Consider the following 21,996-nt stretch of genomic DNA (forward strand, 5'->3'; position numbering starts at 1 on the left):
CCTTGTCTTAAGCGCTCACAGCTCTTCTCTTAATCTGATCGGCTGGAGTAGCAAGTGCAACCCTTCACAAGACATGCACGTGATCAAAGAAAGGTATGGTTTAAGACATCCAAGGATGGTTTACGTCACTAGGGGGGGTGGGTAAAGCGCACGAAGTGCATGTGGAGTATATTACTGGTGGAGGTAGCTGGTTGAGAATTGTGCCAGCAGCTATATATATATATAGTGGATGCAGGGGTCACTGAACTGAACTAAAGATGTTGCAGTGGATGCAAGTGAGGCCAAGCGGCTACGTTGAAGGACATGTGATTGCATGGCAGTTTTTCTGGTGAGGTGTGTGAGATTTTGTAATAGAGGCCCCGGCCTACCTAACTCTGTTATACATGCATAGCATGCAGTTAAGTCATAGCCACACACAGGGCATGTGGGAGACAAATCATTATTGTATATATTTATGAGGAGACACATCCAAACTTTTTATTCCTAGTAAGTTGAATTTGGATTCATATTTGAATAGAGCATGAGAAATCATGCACTTTTGCTTTTTATGGCTCGTCAATCCAAGTTACGAATCAAAGGTTATGGTCATTTTTTTGACACCCTGAGAAAGTCTCTACAAAGAGATTTGGGACATCCAACAAGATTGTGACCATCTAAGTGTCTTGTAGTGATGTTGCTTTATTTTTACACATAAGTTCTCCATAATGTAATATGACACCATTTCTTTGACACCCTTGGGAAAGTCACTACAAAGCAACTTAGGACATCCAACAAGATTGTGACCATTTAATCGCCTTGAAGTGATTCTGCTTTATTTTCACACATAAGTTCTCAATAATGTAATATGATACAGGGCCATTTGGGACATCCCCAACTAGATTTTGACCATCTAGTCGCCTTATAGTGATTTTACTTTATTTTCACACAAGTTCTCTATAATGTAATATAACACTATTTCTTTGACACCCCTTGAGAAAGTCACTACAAAGCAATTTGGGACATCCAACAAGATTGTGACCATCTAATTTCTTTGTAGTGATTCTTCTTTATTTTCACACAGAAGTTCTCCATAATGTACTATGACACCATTTCTTTGATACCCTTGAGAAAGTCACTACAAAGCGATTTGGGACATCCAATAAGATTGTGACCATTCAATCTCCTTGTAGTGATTCTACTTTATTTTCACACATAAGTTCTCAATAATGTAATATGACACCTTTTCTTGAGAAAGTCACTACAAAGCCATTTGGGACATCCCCAACAAGGTTGTGACCATTCTAATCGCCTTATACACTACAACAGAATGAGGGTGTAGCAGCAAAAATAGCAATGTTTTTATAACTAGAAGGGTAGGTAGATATCGGGCTATTTTCACTACAAGAAATACTGCTATTTTCGCTACACCACGGGTTCGCTACTCAACATAGCGAAAGCTCTACACATCAAAAAAGAGCTGGGGCATACTGGGGAGGCTGCATAGGACTCCCTAGTTTGTCCCAGGTCTTTTTTTTATTAAAACAGAGTCATAGTTTTGTTTTATGACACAAACACAAACATAAGAAACACATAGACTGTGGAGAATGCAATTGAGCCCAAAATTTATTATATTTCACAAAGTGTTGGGCCTTTGGCCATATATACATAAAATGTTTACGAATGAAGAGGTATCTAACTAGAATCCTCATTGGATTTCGAGTGATTATCATCATTGTCTTCCTCATCCTCTTCACTTGCTTCTATCACTTTATGCTTATAATCAAGATTCTCCTCTTCATCTTCCTCTTCATCCTACAAACATACCATCAAGTGCAAGGTAAGCAAGGGCATTAAAATACAATTAGACTTAGAAAAGAGAATGGTTTAGGCTTACTTATCTCATCTTCTTAAGTTTCCAAAACAGACTCATCCAAGCATACGCCTTACGCATCCACGCGCCCACAATTGCGGACGAGGGACTCTGTACCCATAGTTGTACTTCTCCTTTGTTGGGTCATGCCCAACAACCTCCCTCTACAAAAAACAATTAAGAAAATATATAATTAGTTAAGGAAAACAATATAGTTCAAAACAAAATTAAAGAGTAGTAAAGGAGGATTTTTCGTCAAAGCCAAAGTATGAAGCCCCTCGCTTCGGTAGTCGGAAAGCACTCACCGCCACTTGTTGTTGAAAAGCACATGGGTGCTTTCTCAAGAAGCTACATGCGTGCCTCCACTCCTCCACTCCCCTCGGTCGTACAAATGCTGGGCTTCTCCAAGTTATTCTTTGTTGCTCTCTTAATATTTTCTCTCCTATTAGAGAGCAAAAGCTTGATTCGCCTCTTCATTCACTCCTCGGAGAAGCAAAGACCCACATGTGGAACATGGAACTCTGACGTATTGCTTTGAAAGTTCATCTTGTGCTTTTCACTTTTTGAAGGAGTTCATGAACTCCAGGTTTGCAAGTACATGCATGCGGTTCATAACTTGCTTTCCTAGGGCACCATCCACATCCACCTTGTATGGTAGGGTGCATGGATGGTGGAATGGGTCTCCTGGGGGATGGCTCATAATGTGTAGATGAAGAGCCCCCTGTTGAGGAGATACGTCGGGAGACCTAGTGCTACTTTTGCCAAAGCAAAAGCAACATGCTCCCCACACCCACTAGCACATCTACTACTCCCTAGACTCCCTACTATGTTGTCGTCGTGTGAAGATGGACGTGAGGGAGCGAGGGTAGGTCTAGTCGAGGAAGGTGGTTTAGTCTCATCACAACCATGTCATGATGAGCCTGCACCACCACTCGGCCCCGTGCCCATCAAAGGCATGGTTTGCCTCGTCGACTAGCCAAGTGGGGTAGATTGCCCCCATGGCGTCGACTGGCCTGATTGTAAGCCCGCCACCTGCATATAAGATTAAAAAATAAGACTTATAGAATGCATAAAAGATTAACTTTGTGTATGTGAAAAGGTTTGATGGAACCATACTTGTGTCTGAGTAAACTAAGACCAAGCTTTCTGCCCATATCATTCATTTATAATAGATAGCAGATTTGCCACATCAAGGTCTTGTGAGGGGTCGATCGACATTGCTTATACATACATGCATGAGGAAAAAAAACATAATTTCTCTAACAAAATCCATGCTTAAAGATTATACAAAAAATACAACATGTGATATTAGAACATTATTAAGACCTCCTACAATACTACTTAGACAAGCAGGGTGGACGATGCTCCTTTCGGATGATAGCTTCTAAGGACTTTCCACACGCTCCCCACTATTAAAGCAAATGCAACTCCTCTTTTACAAGAGAAGAATAGTGAGAATATCGAGGGCTCCCCCTCCACTATAACCACCTACGCGCGGATAACCACTCCTAACTTGACATAAACAACATTTTAGATGGCATATAATAATGCCCCATATCTCTATGCATAAGTCTAAATCCTAAACCCGGCACCCAAGGGTGCAATAAACATGAGGTTGAATGAATAAGAGAGCTTACCTTGACAATGTCAAGTCAACCAAGAGAAAACAATAACACAAGCTTAGACATTAAAGGCAACATGTGATATTAGAACATTGTTAAGACCTCCTACAATACTGCTTAGACAAGCAGGGTGGATAGTGTCCCTTTCGGATGATAGCCTATGAGGACTTTCCACACGCTCCACACTATTAAAGGCAAAAGAAACTTCTCTTTTACAAGAGAAGGATATAGTGAGAATATCGAGGGCTCCCCCTTCACTGTAACCACCTACTCGCGGATAACCACTCCTAACTTGACATAAACAGCATTCTAGATGGTATATAACAATGCCCCATATCTTTATGCATAAGTCTAAATCCTAAACCCGGCACCCAAGGGTGAAATAAACATGAGGTTGAATGAATAATTGAGCTTATCTCAACAATGACAAGTCAACCAAGAGAAAACAACAACACAAGCTTAGATAATAAAGGCAACATGTGATATTAGAACATTGTTAACACCTCCTATAATACTGCTTAGACCAGCAAGGTGGACAATGCCACTTTCGAATGATACCTTCTGAGGACTTTCCACACGCACCCCAACTATTAAATCCAAAGGCAACTCCTCTTATACAAGAGAAGGATAGTGAGAAGATCGAGGGCCCCCCCTCCACTATAACCACTTACTCGCGGATAACCACTCCTAACTTTGACATAAGCAGCATTCTAGATGGCATATAACAATGCCCCATATCTCTATGCATAAGGCTATGCATACCCTATGCAAATCTTATGCATAGCCCCTATACATAGCCTATGCATAATAGGGACCATAGGCTCTTAACCTAAACCTAATCCCTGCCCAAGGGTGCAAAAACACAAAGAGAAGAAGCATAAACAAAGAATGGAAAAAGAGGGCTTATCTCTTCTAGCCGAATCCATATAAGCCGCTACGTGGCCAGAACCCTTGGTGATTGCTCTCTTGAATAGATCTACAAAAAATTATCATAATAAATCAAAACATTAGTTCATTAGTTTATAAGCATTATGCATAAGCACTATGCATAAGGCTATGCATAGTGCATTATGCATAGGCTATTCATAAGCATTATGCATAGGCTATGCATAAGCACTATGCATAACCTATGCATAAGTACTATGCATAAGCTATGCATAGGCTATGCATAAGCTATGCATAAGCACTATGCATAAGCCCTATGCATAGGGTATGCACTATACATAGGGTATGCATAGGCACTATACCCTAATCCCCGGCACCCAAGGGTGCAAAAACACAAAGAGAATAAGCATAAACAAAGAATGGAAAAAGAGAGCTTACCTCTTGTAGCCGAATCCGTATGAGTCACCCGTGGTCTAAACCCTTGGTGGTTGTTCGCTTGAATAGAACTACAAAAGATTATCATAAAATTTGTTCATTTTAACATATTATGTAATAGGGTTTATGCATAAGTCTTATGCAATAAACCTATGCAATAGGGCTTATGCATATAGGTTTATACAATAGGTTTATGCATAACCCCTATTGTATAAGGCTGCACAAACCTATTGAATAGGGCTTATGCATAAGCCCTATGCATAAGACTATGCATAAACCTATTGCATAGGGCTTATGCATAAGCCCTATGCATAAACCTATTGCATAGGGCTTATGCATAAGCCCTATTGTATAAACCTTTTACATATATCTTATGCATAAGGGATATGCATTACCCTATTGCAAGAGTCCTATTGACCTAACCTTAATCCCTGGCACCCAAGGGTGTAAAAACACAAAGACAAGAAGCATAAGCCAAAATGAAGAAAGAGGGCTTACCATATGAGAGGCTATGCCCAAAGTTCCCTTGTTCACTTGAATAAACCTACAAAAAAGAAACATAATAAATAAAAAGTTAATCCTCATTAACACATTAGCAAGAAAGAAGAACAAGAATAGAAAGATGTGAGTACCTTAAACCCTACTCTTAATGCATAAGTGAATGAAAAAATTAGTTTATGTTAAGCCTAAACCCTAGCTCTATGCATAGAGTGCTTAATAGAAAGCTTTGATGGAGAGCTCTCCATCAAAGCTCTCTATTAGAGCTCTATGCATTAGGCTAGGGTTAGGGCAAAAGAGAGGAAAGAGAGGGGAAGGGAGAAAGGGGAAGGAAAGAGAGAGGAAGGGAAGAAAGCTCACATTGAGCTATGAACAAGCTTTCCATGAAAGCTTGGAATAAGGCAAAGATTGAAGCTTTCCATTAAAGCTTGAAGAAAACAAGAAAGAGGGCTTACCTTGGAGAGGGAGAGTTGATTCATGCAAAACCTTTGAGAGAAGAGGTGTGGTGGGAGGAATAGTCAAGCTGTAGGTGTAGCCTGTGCATGTGCAGGATAGGGGAAGTAGGCAAGTATTAACACCCGTCAGGCGGGGGGCGATTTAGGCGGGAGTTTGTAGGTCACTGCTCAGTAACTAAATTTCACTACGAGCTTTGCTGCTGTTGAGTAGCAAAATTTCTCTACTAGGTAGCAAATTTTCGCTGCATGGGGCAGCGGGCGAATAAATGCTAATGTATTTGCTGTGTGCAACAACAGCGAAACCCTGGGTAATTTTCTATTTACAGTTCTGGATGTTGTGTGTTTTATATAAACCCTAAATTAGTTTTGACCAAGTTAAAGATGTCTGACAGTGATCATCAAGGGTCCGAAGTTGGTTCTGAGGCATGAGAGGAAAAACTCATTGTATGCATAATCGATGCAAGGGCCAATATATACGACAATATTGTATAACAATTGAGCATGTCCAGACATATGGTCTTCATGAGGTAGTGGCACAACCAAGTGCGGGTGATGACATGGAGATGGAGGAGAACCATAGGAGAATGCTAGGTAACAAGCCACACCATTCGGTGACCATCGGGTAGAGTACGGAAGGTGGCAAGGCGTCATATGGAAAGCATGGCTGAGACTCATATCCCAGTCAGAAACATGTCTTTCTGACTCCCAAAAAGTCTTCCAATGTTAGAAAACCTCAAATACTTGACCCAGAACTACACTAAACCTGTCAGTCCTCCTTTGCTGACATCCTGTCAACAAACTAGTTGTCTGTAAACTATTTCTGAAGACTGACACAGAATCCGATCCGAAATGGGTCCTCCTAGCTCTCTAATTTTCCTCTTGTTTCTGAAGTTGACCTCAATCCTTCTATCCTAGAACCACATTGAACACCTTCCTTATGCTTCATAGATCTTCCACTGACATTAATCCGATTGGTCTTGACAGATAGTGATTCGGCCAACGAAGACAGAACCAGATGATACTGATGTCGTAATAATTGGCTTAGGAACTTTTTCTTACTTGTCCACCAACTCTTCCTAACCCTTAGGCTTCCCTAATTTTATGGACATATGATACCAAAAACTCTTTGATATCCACAACTGACTTACTATTGAGACTGATCTAATTACTGGTTTTGATTTGCTGACTGACTCAATTGGATCAAACTTCCTTAGCTTTTAGTCCTCTAACAACTCTAGTCCCTCTAAACACTCAAGAGACACAAGATTTCAGCCCTAAAGACATTCAATTAATCACAATCATCTCGTAGTTGACTCTAAATGACCAATTAGCCTACTAACCTAAGCATCTATGATGACTGCCGACTTCTATCAGTTTCGTAACTGTTAGATTCAACTCAAAACAGCTTCCCTTGAATCTAAAAGGATGATAACAACCCTTGACATCAATCCAACTAGTCTTGACAGATACTGATTCGGCTAATGGAGATAGACCAGCCGACACTAATGTCGTAACTAGCTCAGGAACTTTCTCTTACCTGTCTGAAGACTCTTCCTAGGCTACCCTAATTTCATTTTTTTCTCTTGGGTAACATCTTTGCTTTCCATCTCCGTCGACCACCCTACCCCCTCACCTCTCACTTCTCTTCTCTTACCACTCACCGACCAACCAACATCCATCACGCACCCCTCACCCCTCTCTCTTGACATCCTAACTCTCCTCTCTGACCAAGCACCCCATCAACCCTCAACCCCCGCCTCCCTTCATAGTGCCCGTGTGCGCTTCTAATTTCTAAGCACTCTATAAATCACAAGAATTTCTTGTATCGATTTTTCTTTGATAAGTAATCTTTACTCAAAAAACAACCTAAACAAAAATTAAAAAATCCCCCTCTAAGTATATACATTTAAAAAAAACAAACAAAACAAAAAATCTCTCTCTCTCTCTCTCCCGACACCCCCCCCCCTCATCTCTCTATCTCTCCCACCACTTCCACCCCCTGTGCTCTCTCTCTCTCCCCCACCCCCCTTGCGCTCTCCCACTGACCTCCCCCCCTCATCTCTCTCTCTCTCTCTCTCTCTCTCTCCCACCCCATCTACACCCTCCCCCCCCCCTCTCTCTCTCTCCCACCCCATCTACACCCTCCCCCCTCTCTCTCTCTCACCCACCTCACTGACATCCACCCTCATCTCTCTCCCTCGCTCACTCTCTCTCCCAGCCCACCGACACCCCCCCTCATCTCTCTCTTTCGCTCGTTCTCTCTCCTCACCAACCCATCGACCCCCCCATGCTCTCTCTCATCAACACCCCCTCTCTCTCTCTCTCTCTCTCCCCCACTACACCCCCTGTTGTGCTTTCTCTCTCTCCCACCCCCCCTCACTCTCTCTCCCCCACCGACAACTCTCTCTCTCTCTCCCACTGCCACCACCACCACCCCCCGCCCCCCTTTTGCTCTCCCTCTCTCTCCCACCCCTCACTATATCTCTCTCTCTCTCTCACCCACCCCACTGACACCTCCCCCATCTCTCTCCCTCGCTTGCTCTCTCTCCCCCCCCCACCAACCTGTCGACACCCCCCTCATCTCTCTCTCGCTTGCTCTCTCTCCCTGCCAGCCCGTCGACCCCCTTCCACACTCTCTCTCACCAGACACCCCCCCCTCTCTCTCTCTCTCTCCCCCCACCGACACCCCTCTGTTGTGCTTTCTCTCTCTCCCATCCCCTCGCTCTCTATCTCTCTCCCCCACCGACACCCTCTCTCTCTCTACCCCACTGACCGCCCGTGCTCTCTATGTCTCTCTCCCACCCCTCGCTCTCTCCCTCTCTCTCTCTCCCACCACCACCCTCCCCCTTTCTCTCTCTCGCTGACACACCCCCCTCTCTCTCTCTCTCTCTCACCCAACACCCCCCTCTCTCTCTCTCTCAAACAAAACACACACACACTCTCTCTCTCTCTCTCTCTCTCTCTCTTTTGCTGACACACCCCACCCTCTCTCTCGGGCGCATTCGACCTAAGAGCATCCCCACCCTCACCACCACCTACATAGCCGAGATTTTTTATTTTCCCACCATTCCCAAGCCTATAGTAGGCAGATGGGACGGGGTAATCCAAGATTTCGTAGGCTCACTGGCTCCTTAACCTCTAGGTGTCAGTCCCTGGCATGATTCCTCGGTGCTACCTCCCTCGTCATCCCCTTCGCCACCCTCTCTCTCGGCAACACTGACTCTTCGGGTGAGCGTCACCTCCAATGGGACGGGGTAATCCAAGATTTCGTAGGCTCACTAGCTCCTTAACCTCTAGGGGTCAGTCCTTGGCATGATTCCTCGGTGCTACCTCCCTCGTCATCCCCTCCGCCACCCTCTCTCTCTCTCTCGGCAACACTGACTGTTCGGGCGAGCGTCATTCCACCATTTTCTCCACCCCCCATGTTGGTCTCTTTTTCCGAGCCTCCCACAAGCAATCTGGCAAGGCTTCCTCCTGAGTGCTATCTCATGACCGCTGACACGTTGATGGAGGCCTCCCGTTGGATCACTTCCATCAGTCTCATCCACCAACGGATCTTGTTTGCCTTTTAGCGATGCCAACCGGCACTTGCATCGGTTTATTTATCTAGAAGAGAGGGCCGCTCAGGAGGCTACAGTCCGAGCAGAGGAGGCCCACCAAAAGTTACAGGAGACCATCACACAGTAGAATAGAGAGCTCCATGAGCTTCGCAAGGAGCTATTTGAGCTTTATCTATCTCCCATCCTCGATGGGATGCCATGGTAGCCATTCGTCGATAGTAGGAGCGCACCCTTTGGCAAAGACCCAGCACACCAGCATGAGTCTGAGATGCAGGTGCTTCAAATGGAGCATGAGACAGAGCTCACCATCTTGTAGGATGCATATATGCCCTCTCTGACAGAGCTCCATCTTAGTAGCATGAGCTTGAGTTAGCTGCTATCCGCGAGCCTCTCTGACAGAGCTCCATCTTAGTAGCATGAGCTTGAGTTAGCTGCTATCCGCAACAACGGCTCGCGCTAAAAATCGGCCTGCTTGCTGATTTGGCGCTGCGTGGCATATCAGCCACGCAGGCATCAACAGCCAGCGCACGCTCCAGCCAGTAATGCACAGCTCGAACGGCGCCAGCCCACACCTTGGCATTAATGGAAGTCCTCTTTTTATTGTACTATTTTTTCTTTTTATAGAATTAAAGTTTTTGTTGTGTAAAATGCGTTATTTTTGGCAGAATATTAATTCAGTGTTCTTATCATTGGTCTTTAAAAAAAACTAGTTGATTTTTGGTAACCTTTAAGTCCACTTTGAGGGGGGACTTGAGTCTCAACTTTTTCCTCTCCACATCTTCTAGGCTTGTGGAGAGTTCTCCAAAGCTTCTCCCCACTTACTCTTGCACTTCTAAATCCGTCTTAGGTTTTTCATGATATGAAAAACTCGTACACCATGAACTTGCCATATCATGCTTTTCATGACGTGAAAATCTCATATACATAGAATTGGTCATATTGTGAAAAGCTGAGGTATTTCATGAAGTGAAAGATGGCTACATAACTTTAACATGAAAAACTCCTACAATACTGGGGACTAGTCGTACCCTGAAAAATTTTGACGTGGCAAACTCTTTGTCACGACATAAATATAAACGCTTTATTCTTAGCTATATAATACCCAACAGTCCAACAAAAATCCCAATATTATTTTCACGACATGAAAAATGTTTTTCACATTGTGAAATTATAGGTTCTACTTACGAGCACGAAATTGTAGGCAACTTATAGATTTGTTTTTTTATTGATATTGCAAATGATTTTTTCATGCCCTATGCATCTAGATTGGGTTTCCTAATCATGGGGATTATGATTTTAAGCTCAATAAGGCCCAATCAAGTTTTGGATTTTTTATCTCTTTCTTGTGCTAATTGAAAAACCAATGGGGATTAGTGAAAATTAGCAAAAACCAAGAGTTTCTTATGACTTTTTGCTTGATTAGCCTTTCTTAATCACTTGCTAACCTACCACTCTACCCTTGCAAGAAAAAGAATGGAAAAAAACAAAAAATCTAATCTCTATTCTTAGTTTCTAGCATGCTCTAAAAATAAAAAAGCAACTAAAGAAATAGATTCACATAGGATCTAAAGCAAAATATAGGGGGAAAAAAGTTTTATTTTCTTTTTATCTTCTTCTTCTCCCACCAACCACATGCGGGAAGTGAATACACCACTCACCACACTGGGGTATGTATTTCTCGAGAAGAGAACAAATTAAGAAGTAAGACTACATAAACACAATGGCACTCCCTGGCAATGGTGCCAAAATGTTTTGGTGCACTGTGGCTCTCTCTAGAAATCTCTACATTTTAGTTATAATCCTAGCATTTTCTCTATTTTTAGTACTAAATCCTCACTACTTTCAAGCATCATCCTTTATTTTAATTGGTCGAACAAGTTGCAAATATCCCTTTGCAAAAGGAAGAAGGGGACAAAAGGGTGTCTGCCACCATGTGGTGTCTTTATTATAACAATAATTACACTTACACAAACAATAAATGCTAATCAAACATATCTACACGAAATCCAAAATTTTCAACAGCAAAATTATAAAAACAAACCTCCACTCTTAGATCTCTTGATGATCGACTTTTTATTGTTAACAATACCTATAGTTCCACAAACAATAAATGCAATATATTTACACATGCAAAATTTTGAGAAACAAGAAATTGTGAAATAAAGCTCCACACTCAATCCTTGGCTGGCTATTCCCTCCATTCCTCCGTCACACAAATGACACAGTGACCGGAGAGTAACGTATCGTTGGCGGGTTGACGTAAAAACTGTACGTTCCTCCATGTGCGAAAAACGAACACGTAGCTCTATAACTAGAACGACAGCCAAAACACGACAACACACGACAACACACGAATAAAATACGGCTCAAGACGCACAATAATTGGTTGAAGACTGAAATGCAAAAAGCCATTGAAGCATTGGAGAGTTCATTACATAAATTCAAAAGGCTACTTTGAAGCTTTCTCGTCAAGCCTTTTTTGCATTGACACTTTGGTTTTCTTAGAGCAGGGGTCTTGAAGGGGTGAGCCAATGGGTGACTCTTTGATGATGTTGATTTCTTCTTGTTGCCCTTCTCAAAGAATGGTTTTGCTCGCTTCAAGGAGTTGCCGAATCCATCTTCCAAGACTTGAAAATTAGCTTGTGTTTCTGTTCGCTCATCCATTCTTGCCTTCATTGTCTTCACATGGCCCAATGTTCTCCTCAATCCATTGCAAGCCTCCTCAATCAAAGCCTGGTCCTGTCCTACAAAACAAGACAACTCTTGCCACAAGCATTGAAGTGTCTTCACATTTCCCGATGGCTCAAGTACTTCACTACATACATTGTCCCCCCCCTAATGCGGCAACATCATCACCATTTGGTTCAAGCACATCAATAGTAGAAACATGTGAGTGAAGATCGACAGTAGACCTAGAAGCATCTTCCCATGCTTCATACATATATTGGCATTGCTCCATAAGTGAAGATCGACAGTAGACCTAGAAGCACCCCGCAATAACATCACCTTAATTTGGTGCTTACAAATATTTCCAAGCTCTGCCCATGCACATGTACAACATGCCCATTGGCAATCGGAATTGTAGACTGTGTAAAATGAAGCTTTTGTGTGCATGCTCTCCACTATAGCAACACCACCAACCTGGAATGAGACATTAGCATCTGGTATTTGAAGCGCTCGCTCATAAGAATTCTCCACTACTCTTTCAATGGCGTTGTTTCTCATAAAACCATTGTCCTTCAACTGCTGAACATACCAATAATATGGCAAGCATGATGATGTTAACTTGTATAAGAGCCAATCCACCCGCCTCGAAGTCATCCTTTTGGAAGAGCCCGAAAACTTATATTTGAGCTGCCCATGATATGACTCTATTGCTCCATTAGTGTCTTGTCCTGAATGTGGAAGCAATCGGGAAGCACGCACCCACATTTCTGCACATAAAACAATTGAAGTTAGAAGAACAAGAAATGAAGTACGAACAAGAAGGAGAGCAAGTGTGCATTATTTTACCTATAAGAATAGTATGTATAAAGTTTAAAATTCAACCTTACCTAGTTTAGCCTCCCAATAGGTTTTGAAATACTCAATAAAACTCCCCTCATCTCTAAAGTTGGAGTAGAAGGTTGAGATCATAGCCTTTGCATCCTCTTTGATTATATGCTCTGTAGAATTTACTGACCCTTGCATGTTCATGATATTTCCCAAAGACCAAAACATAGAAGCTCTTTTGGGCCATTCCTTCACCTTCTTAATAAGGTGTCAGAGCCAACAACGTTTGACATGCCACAAGCATAGAAAAATGGGTTGATTGAACACCACCCTACGAAAAATAGAAAGGACACATCACATAGAACTCAAACACACGGTTCTCATTAGTTTGCACTCAAGACATATGAACATATGGTCCTAACCTGAGCGCATTAATCTCCGTTTCGGCATCATCAACCATAAAGGCTCCGGGCTCCCATGATTTATGAAAGTCAAGCATATTATCTCTAAACTTGCTTAACCAAGTGCAAGTACACTCAAATGTAGCTGAAGATGTAAGCACCCAAGCAATGGGCACACCATTGCGATGACTATCAAAAACAAGGATTGTATACAAATGAAACTGTTCATGTGTTTTAAAGGAAAGTGAGAATGTGAACAAGGAGTAAAAAATGAACATTTATTATAACTTAAGAGAATGTGAACAAGAGTAAAAATGATAATTCATTACACCACATACCTTATATTTGTTTGTGCCAAAGGTAGCATCCATCGCAAGAAGGTTCCCATTTCCGAACTTCTTGCACATCTCCCTTTGCCATGGTGATTGTATTCCAAGGATAAATTCCTTGGAATGTTCCACATCTTGCTCTTGGTAGATAAATGTGCTTGATTGATTCTCATGACACCATCTCTTGGTGCTTTCCGCATCATCTGTGTGTAGCTGGTACTGATCAATAGCCAGCTTGCTAGATATGTTCATGATGTCACGAATAGACAAAAAGTCATCCCTAACCATAGTAATTGTAGGGTCATGACTTTGGCTTGAATGCAATGCTTGGACATGCATTTCCAACACTTTGATGTGGAGAGAAACCACGATATAGCATGCTTGAAACCCATAGTTTCTTTTGCATTGAGATCCATGGAGAGAACTTCAAAGAGGGATCAACAAATCTTACACCATGACAAACCTCATCATTTGAATTTGTGTGGTATGGATGTATATAAGAGATTATGGCCACCCCTGGATCTTGTGCGAGCCTCTTGACACTAAAATGACATTTACATCCACGCTTTCGCTTGCCCTTTGTGATGGGAGGACGCCTTTTCTTACATGGCTTCTTTGCACTTGGCTGTGGCAACTCTTTTACTTCACTACGCTCCTCCATCTCACCATCTTCACGATTTGACTCGTCACCACTATTCTCCTCCACCTCAACATCTCCGCTGCCAGTGTCCTTGCATTCATTGAGCTGGGTAGTTTCGACCTCTTTGCCATCCGCAATGTTAGATTGCATTGGTGCTTCAGTGCCAGCAGCAGGACCAAAACCACACCAAAAGCTAAACAAAACAAAGAAGTAACGATAAACATTTAATTGTATGTGTGTGTGTGATGATTAATGAATGGATTAGACAAACTAAAACAAATACACACTTACACTATCTTCTCAATCCATGATTCATGTGCAATCTTTGTAAGATTGGAGGCATCTCGATGATGGTGGCTATATTTTTTGAAAGAAGTCGGAAACTTTGCATTGTCGGCTTCTCCTTTTACAAAATCGACAACACGGTTCCAAGGGATGTTAGCTTCGCGTACAAATTTGTATTTTGAACGATTGTCATATGAGTGCACCCAACACAATGCTGTCGAATCGAAGACACCGATGGGGGGCATTTGAGAACTCATGGCATTCTCTAAGCTTCAGTTTTGGAGAGACATGATTAACCCTTTAAAAAACCTGAACCTGCTGAACCAAAGGTAATGCAAAGAGTGACACTATCAAAGAAACATTCCTAGCTTGATACTTAGTAGAATGCAATGATTAGGTGATTAAGAGCGGATAATCGTATCATTGTTGGCACATAGAAGAAGCATGGAATTGTCAGAATTGGTGCCCATGAACTCCATATATTCCATAGCAACAAAATGGTGAAGTAGAAAGAAAAAACCGTCATATGCAATCGTATATGTATGCCAACAATGATATTTCACACCAATGGCAAGTAGACGGGAACTAGAACTCTGAGCATGTAGAGTCCATCACAATGGAGGAAAACATGTAGACTAGTGGCTTGGAAAAATAGGTATGCCATACATCACTGCATGGCATGTCTCCATTTCCTTAATAGTGATATAAATAATTCTACAATAGACTTCAACAAACATGTCCACAACTTTATATAAATGGTGGAACAAAAGCATGAAAAAGCTAACGTATACATGCTTCACAAAATAATCTACAAAATTATTAAATAAAAAGCATAAACTAATGAGAAAAAAATACATTTGTGATGCTGCAAAGGCAGGCCGTGAAAAAAATACTAACTTTATTTTGGGAGATTTGGAAGGTTGAGCTCGCAAAGGCCGTGAGATTGATTGAGCCAGGGAGATAGGATTTTATGTCGTCGTAAGAAGCGGCCGGAGGGGTGCAAAGCTCGTCTGGCGTACTAGGGCCCTTCTGCGCATGCCAATTGAGGCTCACGAAGAAGCTATGCAAATCTCCGTGGTGGATGTCCATCACAGCCGGAGGGCCGAGGGTGCCAAAGCCACCGGGACAGGCATCCTTGAAAGAATCCCAGTGAGCCTGCGACGTGCTGCAGTTGGATAAGAGGAAGCTAGGGGAAGCGGCGCAAGGAGCAAACGCCCCGAAAGGAAAAGAGACGTTCTGAAGATTGGCGCAGGACGAAGGGGCACAGGTTTGGCCATCACCGGAATCGGAAGATCTGACCACGAAGAGGAAATGAAAGCAACAAGAATAACAAAAGATCAGGGCAAAGAGGAGTCTCAGGCTGCTTGAACTGCGCACGCTGCGTGTAGGGTTGGAAGAGGCGCCTGAAGCTGCTGCTCGTCCGCTGCGTGTGGAGGAGCTAGAAGGCGCCAAGGTGTGGGCTCCACGCTCCAGCCAATAATGCACGGGGTTGGAAGGCGCCTGTATCGTGTGTGGGCCACTGGGCTGGCGCCGCTCGAGCCTGTGCGGCATTAATGGCTGGAGCGTGCGCTGGCTGTTGATGCCTGCGTGGCTGGAGCCTGTGCGGCATTAATGGCTGGAGCGTGCGCTGGCTGTTGATGCCTGCGTGGCTGATATGCCACGTAGCGCCAAATTAGCAAGCGGGCCGATATGTAGCTCGAGCCATCCGCAACAAGCTTCATGCGAAGGATGACCCTGTAGAGTTCCAGCACCTCATCAATGAGCGGCGTCGTTCTTTTGACCCCACATCCACCACCAGTTGTGCAAGGCTTAGGGATGAGGCCTTGTCCCCCACACCTCTCAGGATGGTTGATTTTATCTTTCAGTATTTTTCTTTTTTCTGTTTGCCTATGGGCATATATTGGCCATGGTCACATTTCATTTTGCAGTATATCCTCTTATAAGCCTAGACTTCGTGCCGGAAGTTTTCTCGGAGTTTTCCCGGACGTAGTGGCCAATGATTGTTGTTTAGTTGATTTAGTGCTTCTATTGCTGTATAAGTGACCTTTGTGTTGAATGCTTTGCCTGGGCGATGACAGTTGTAATACATAGACAGAGATAGCTTACTGGATGCAAGCGGAAGTGGTAATATAGACAAGGATAGCTTGCTAGATGAAGATGCCCAAGAGCTTAGTTGAATCACTTTTCTTGTTTGTGTATCTCTCCAAAAGGTTTTCCTGGGAAGATAGTTGTATGGGATATGCCTGGGAGCCTGCCTGTCGGATGTTTTGCCTAGGATCTAGCTTGCCAGAGAACCACTCTTTTTCTATAGCATGCATAAGACGGTGAATTGAGTAGTAGTGGATGACATGTGGACAGGTAGCCAGGTCCTCCACACTCCACCAAGAGTAACTCCTCCCACTATCACCTTCGACCTCCGTGACCACACTCCAACCACTGTCATCAATGTCGGTGCCCTCCGACATATTCTATCCATCGGGTCCTCCGACTTACCAGATGCACTTATGACGTGCATGGCGAACTCCAAAGGTACTCATGAGTAGTATACCCCTCCATTTCAACAAAGAGATCTTCATCGAGTATACTATACACCTTTCTTGAGGGATGTGCATGATCACCTCTTTGGCCAAGTATATCATGGAGGGAACACCCCTCTCCCTTTCCCAAGGCAGGGCAAGATCCTCTTTGAGCACCATAGATACCTTTTGTTGAGATATCGAGCTCGTCTAGTGAGGCGGTGGCCACTGATGACCCGCTTGGGGGGATAGGCCCCACACTTACACCACTGGCATGGTTGGTGAGATCTTGGGAGATATGCGGCCAGTGGGATGACAGGCTGCGTGACAGCCATTCTAGAGACTGGCATAGTTATAGCGCCAGCTCATTTAGTCGGGTTCACACTATAGAGAACCCGTGTATGTATTGGTTGAGTACCTTTCATATTATGTGTGCTCTTATCTTGTATATTGTGTGTTGAGTGTTGAGTAGAGAAGAAGAAGATTTTCAGCCTCTCACCTTGTGTGTTCTCTATTAGGGTTTTGTGAGTGTGTGTGTGTGCTTGCAAGAGCTCAAGCTCTCTTCCCCCCTGCATCTTTTCATGGTATCAGAGCCTGGTTCGTGCTAAGGGCTGAGCTGCAAGCAAGAGAACCACAGGAAGCGGTACGAGGGTAAGAGCTTCAACTACTCTTCCCTATTGTGTTGGTGACTACACCCTTGTCGGGAGCTCTACGGGAGGCATCGACAAACGGTCTCTGATTGAGGAGCTTTCTTCGCGGGAGTAAAGCTATAGGGCAACTATACAGTCCTTTCGGCGCGTCTGGACCTCCGTTTTTCAGAAAGCAGGCGATTTCGAGCACTGCGGGTAAGTCATCGATTCTCTGCAGAACTCTGTTTTAAGAACTGTAGGAAGACAGATTGACTGTGCAGACACTGTGGGTGCTGCAAAGAGATCTACAGTTGCCATTGGGTGTATGTATGCACATTGAAGTCACTGGTTGTGACATTTGAGAGTACTACAGTACCGCTGTGCAGAAAATACTGCAGGTTGTGCAGAAAAAACCAGAGTGCAGTTTTTGGTAAAATTGTATGTTTGGCAAGATGTCTAATGATGGCATAACACAGATTGTGACTGAGAAGCTGGATAAGAATAACTTCCATGCTTGGAGGTTCAGGTTGACGAATTTCCTGATGGGAAAAGGCTATTGGGACTACATAGAAGGTGAGCATGAAGAGGCACCGGAGATACCGGACATAAATCTGACTGCTCTGCAGATGTGAAAGAGTTTAAAGACTGGAACCAAGGAGCCAGGAAAGTTATGTATTGGCTTTCCATTAGTATACAGGACACCATGATTGGGCATATTCAGGATGCCAAGTCCCCCAAGGAGGCGTGGGACACCTTGGTAAAGCTCTATGAAACAAATACCAAGGCACGCAAGATACAGTTGAAGAATGAGCTTCATACTGTGGAGAAAAAGTGCATGTCTGTGAATGACTATGCATTGAAGATAAAGGGTATTGTGGAATCCCTTGCATCTATTGGTGTGTCAGTAGATGATGATGACAAGGTGGAAGTCTGTCTACGTGGTCTCGGGCCACAATACAAGGCGTTCAAGACGTCTATTCAGACTCGGGAAAACATTCCCAACTTTACAGATTTGGTGTCTATGCTGATTATCGAAGAGAAGAACTTGGGTGAAGACCAACAGTCTTCACAAAGCAAAAATAGTTCTGAGCAACAGGCCTTCTACACGAGTTCAGGAAGAGGACGAGGTAGAGGAGGCCGTGGACGCGGTCAAGGAGGTGGCCGAACAGGTAATCAGAATTATGGTCAGCAGCAGCAGCAACAACAGTCCCAGAATCAACAACAATAACAACAACACGCAGGTGGAAGAGGCAAATTCAGAGGCAGGGGGAGTCAAAGAGGCCGTGGAAATTGGCAAAGGCAATATAATGATGCACGTGAATGCTATTATTGTGGTAAGCCTGGACATGTGCAGTCAGAATGTTATAAGAAGCAGGCTGACATGCAGAATGGGAAAGTGCAGCAAAACAACTATGCATCCTCAAGCAGAAATAATGAGGATAATGAAAGGTTGTTTGTTATGCAGCATGTTGTGAATGCCATGTCTGAAAATGTTGATGTAGCACAAAAAGATAATGTATGGTATGTGGATTCAGGCGCTTCGAACCACATGACAAGTCATGGGGAGTGGTTCAAGGAGATGAAAAACCCGGAAAGACCAGGTTTTGTGAAAACAGGGGATGACACTGCTCATCCAATTGCCCACGTTGGAGATGTGCCATTGTCTATGCAGGATGGCAAAGTGAAGTACCTTGCAGATGTACTTCATGTACCGAACATAACAAAGAATCTGGTTTCAGTTGGCCAGATGATTGAGCAGGGTTTGCAGGTTCGGTTTAACCCTGATGGGTGTTATGTTGAAGATTTTAAAGACAAGTGCAGGTTGGTTGCAAAAGGCAACAGAGTGGGCAGAATGTTTACATTGAATGTAGACATGCCTGAAATGAGTGCTGCGATGTTTGCAAATGGTTCAGGAGTTGTTGCAGACACAGACATATGGCATAAAAGAATTGGACATGTAAATGTGCAGAGATTGAAGTCTATGCAGACAAAAGGAATTGTGACAGGGCTGCCAAAATTTAAAGTGGAAGGTATGCAGAAAATATGTGAAGCATGCCAATTTGGGAAGCAAACAAAGCATGTGTTTCCACGCAACAGATATGTGAGCAGAAATGCACTAGATGTGGTGCATTCAGATGTATGGGGTCCTACGAAGACCATATCTATGGGAGGCTGTAGGTATTATGTGACTTTCATTGATGACCACACAAGGAAAGTGTGGGTATATTTCATGAAAGAGAAGAGTGAGGTGTTCACTCACTTTTAGAATTTCAGAGTTTTGGTTGAAAAGCAAACAGGGAAATATGTCAAGTGCCTAAGATCAGATGGAGGGGGAGAATATTTCTCCAATGAGTTCTCTGAATTTTTGAAGAAGAATGGTATTCGGAGACAGTTTACATGCAGATACACTCCGCAGCAAAATGGAGTTGCTGAGCGGAAAAACAGGCACATTGCAGAGATTGCGCGAGCATTGATGGAAGAGAAGAATATGCCGCATTGCTATTAGGCTGAGGCTGTTTCTACATTAGTATACATCATGAACAGGACTCCAACTGCAGCCATACATGATGTAACTCCAGAGGAGAGGTTTACTGGCAGAAAACCAGATTTGTCTCATCTGAAAGTTTTTGGATGCATTGCATATGTGCATGTGCCAGATGAGCTGAGAACTAAGCTGGATCCGAAAGCTGAAAAATGTGTGTTTATTGGATACTCCCTTGAGCAAAAGGGATACAGGTGTTATAATCCTGCTACACGTGAGTTGAGGGTAAGCAGGGATGTTGTCTTTGATGAGATGAGCAGCTGGTATGCTGCTGAAAAAGAAGCTGTCGGGGCTGATGTGAGTGGAAGTGTGGTTGCACAGAATGCATTCTTGCATGGGGATTTGCAAGAAGAGGTGTATATGTTGCAGCCACCTGGTTATGAGGATGTGGGTCACCCCGAGCATGTTTGCAGGTTGAAGAAAGCCTTGTATGGCTTAAAGCAAGCACCAAGAGCATGGTCTGACAAGATTTCTGAATATCTTGTCACTATTGGCTTTCATGTAGCCAATGCAGACTTCTCATTGTATGTGAGACATGGTGATAGAGGGGTTGTGCTTGTTGTCATCTATGTAGATGACTTGATCATTACGGGGGACCATGATGCAGAGATCTTTGATGTAAAGATCTTGCTAAGACAGAAGTTTGAGATGAAGGATCTGGGGGAGCTCAGATATTTCTTGGGCATTGAGGTGATTAGGTCACCACATGGTATTGGATTACTGCAGAGACAGTATGGCTTGGACATGTTGTCCAAGTATGGTATGACAGGCTGTAAGCCTATTTTTGTGCCATTGGATCAGAATGGCAAGTTGAGTGCAGATTCAGGAGAGATCTTGGAGGATCCTACTATGTAAAGGAGCATAGTAGGAAGTTTGATCTACATGACGATCACTAGACCAGATTTGAGCTATGCTGTTGGGTTGGTGAGTCAGTTTATGCAGGTTCCACGAAAACCGCATTTGGATGCAGTGAGACGCATACTGAGGTATGTGAGGTCTACTTTTGCATTGTGGACTATTCTATGAGACTGGGACAGAGATATGTGTACATGGGTACACAGATGCTGATTGGGCTGGTAGTATCTTAGATAGAAGATCTACCAGTGGCTTCATGTTTTCTTTGGGGAGTGCTGCTGTGACTTGGAGCAGCAAGAAGCAGCCTACGGTTGCTCTATCGAGTACAGAGGCCGAGTACAGAGGAGCTGCTATGGCAGCATGTGAGGTAGCTTGGTTGAGGAAGCTACTTGCAGATTTGGGTCTATCAGTGGATAGACAAGTTGTCATTTTCTGTGACAACATTAGCAGTATACAGTTGGCCAGGAACCCAGTCTTTCATGCTCGTACGAAGCACATAGAGGTCCACTACCACTTCGTCAGAGAGAAGGTCTTGGCAGGAGACCTTGACCTTGTTTATGTCAGCACTCACAGAGGATCAGGTAGCTGACATCTTCACCAAAGCATTGGGTACAGAGAAGCTCCGCAGATTCAGGGCTTCGCTTGGTGTACATGAGATGGAGTTGAGCTCGAGGGGGAGTGTTGAGATATCGAGCTCGTCTAGTGAGGCGGTGGCCACTGATGACCCGCCTGGGGGATAGGCCCCACACTTACACCACTGGCATGGTTGGTGAGATCTTGGGAGATATGCGGCCAGTGGGATGACAGGCTGTGTGACAGCCATTCTAGAGACTGGCATAGTTATAGCGCCAGCTCATTTAGTCGGGTTCACACTATAGAGAACCCGTGTATGTATTGGTTGAGTACCTTTCATATTATGTGTACTCTTATCTTGTATATTGTGTGTTGAGTGTTGAGTAGAGAAGAAGAAGATTTTCAGCCTCTCACCTTGTGTGTTCTCTAT

At 43.6% G+C, this 21,996-nt stretch overlaps 1 protein-coding gene across 1 annotated transcript; it reads right to left on the reverse strand.

Annotated features, from left to right (window-relative positions):
- Positions 1-1,671: 1,671 nt before the first annotated feature.
- LOC147634432 (uncharacterized) lies at positions 1,672-14,708 on the reverse strand. The gene is made up of 9 exons (XM_086804447.1): positions 14,458-14,708; positions 14,085-14,359; positions 13,893-13,950; positions 13,536-13,806; positions 13,219-13,418; positions 13,081-13,127; positions 12,859-12,987; positions 12,446-12,738; positions 1,672-1,791 (listed from the first exon to the last, which is right to left on the reverse strand). Exons 1-9 carry the CDS (start codon positions 14,706-14,708, stop codon positions 1,672-1,674), a joined length of 1,644 nt encoding a protein of 547 aa, XP_086660573.1.
- Between the last annotated feature and the right edge of the window lie 7,288 nt (positions 14,709-21,996).

The sequence above is a fragment of the Cibotium barometz genome, chromosome 10 (genome assembly GCF_041138505.1).
Source record: "Cibotium barometz isolate CiBa-2024 chromosome 10, ASM4113850v1, whole genome shotgun sequence".
Classification (NCBI taxonomy): domain Eukaryota; kingdom Viridiplantae; phylum Streptophyta; class Polypodiopsida; order Cyatheales; family Cibotiaceae; genus Cibotium; species Cibotium barometz.

Excerpts from the sequence above, each read along its gene's own strand:
- LOC147634432 (XM_086804447.1), bottom strand. The coding sequence starts at position 14,708 with ATGAGTTCTCAAATGCCCCCCATCGGTGTCTTCGATTCGACAGCATTG. Across the intron at positions 13,951-14,084 it reads GGGCAAGCGAAAGCGTGGAT|TTCTCTCCATGGATCTCAAT; the intron begins GTAAATGTCATT and ends CCCTCTTTGAAG. Across the intron at positions 12,988-13,080 it reads ATGCTTGTGGCATGTCAAAC|GGTCAGTAAATTCTACAGAG; the intron begins GTTGTTGGCTCT and ends TGAACATGCAAG.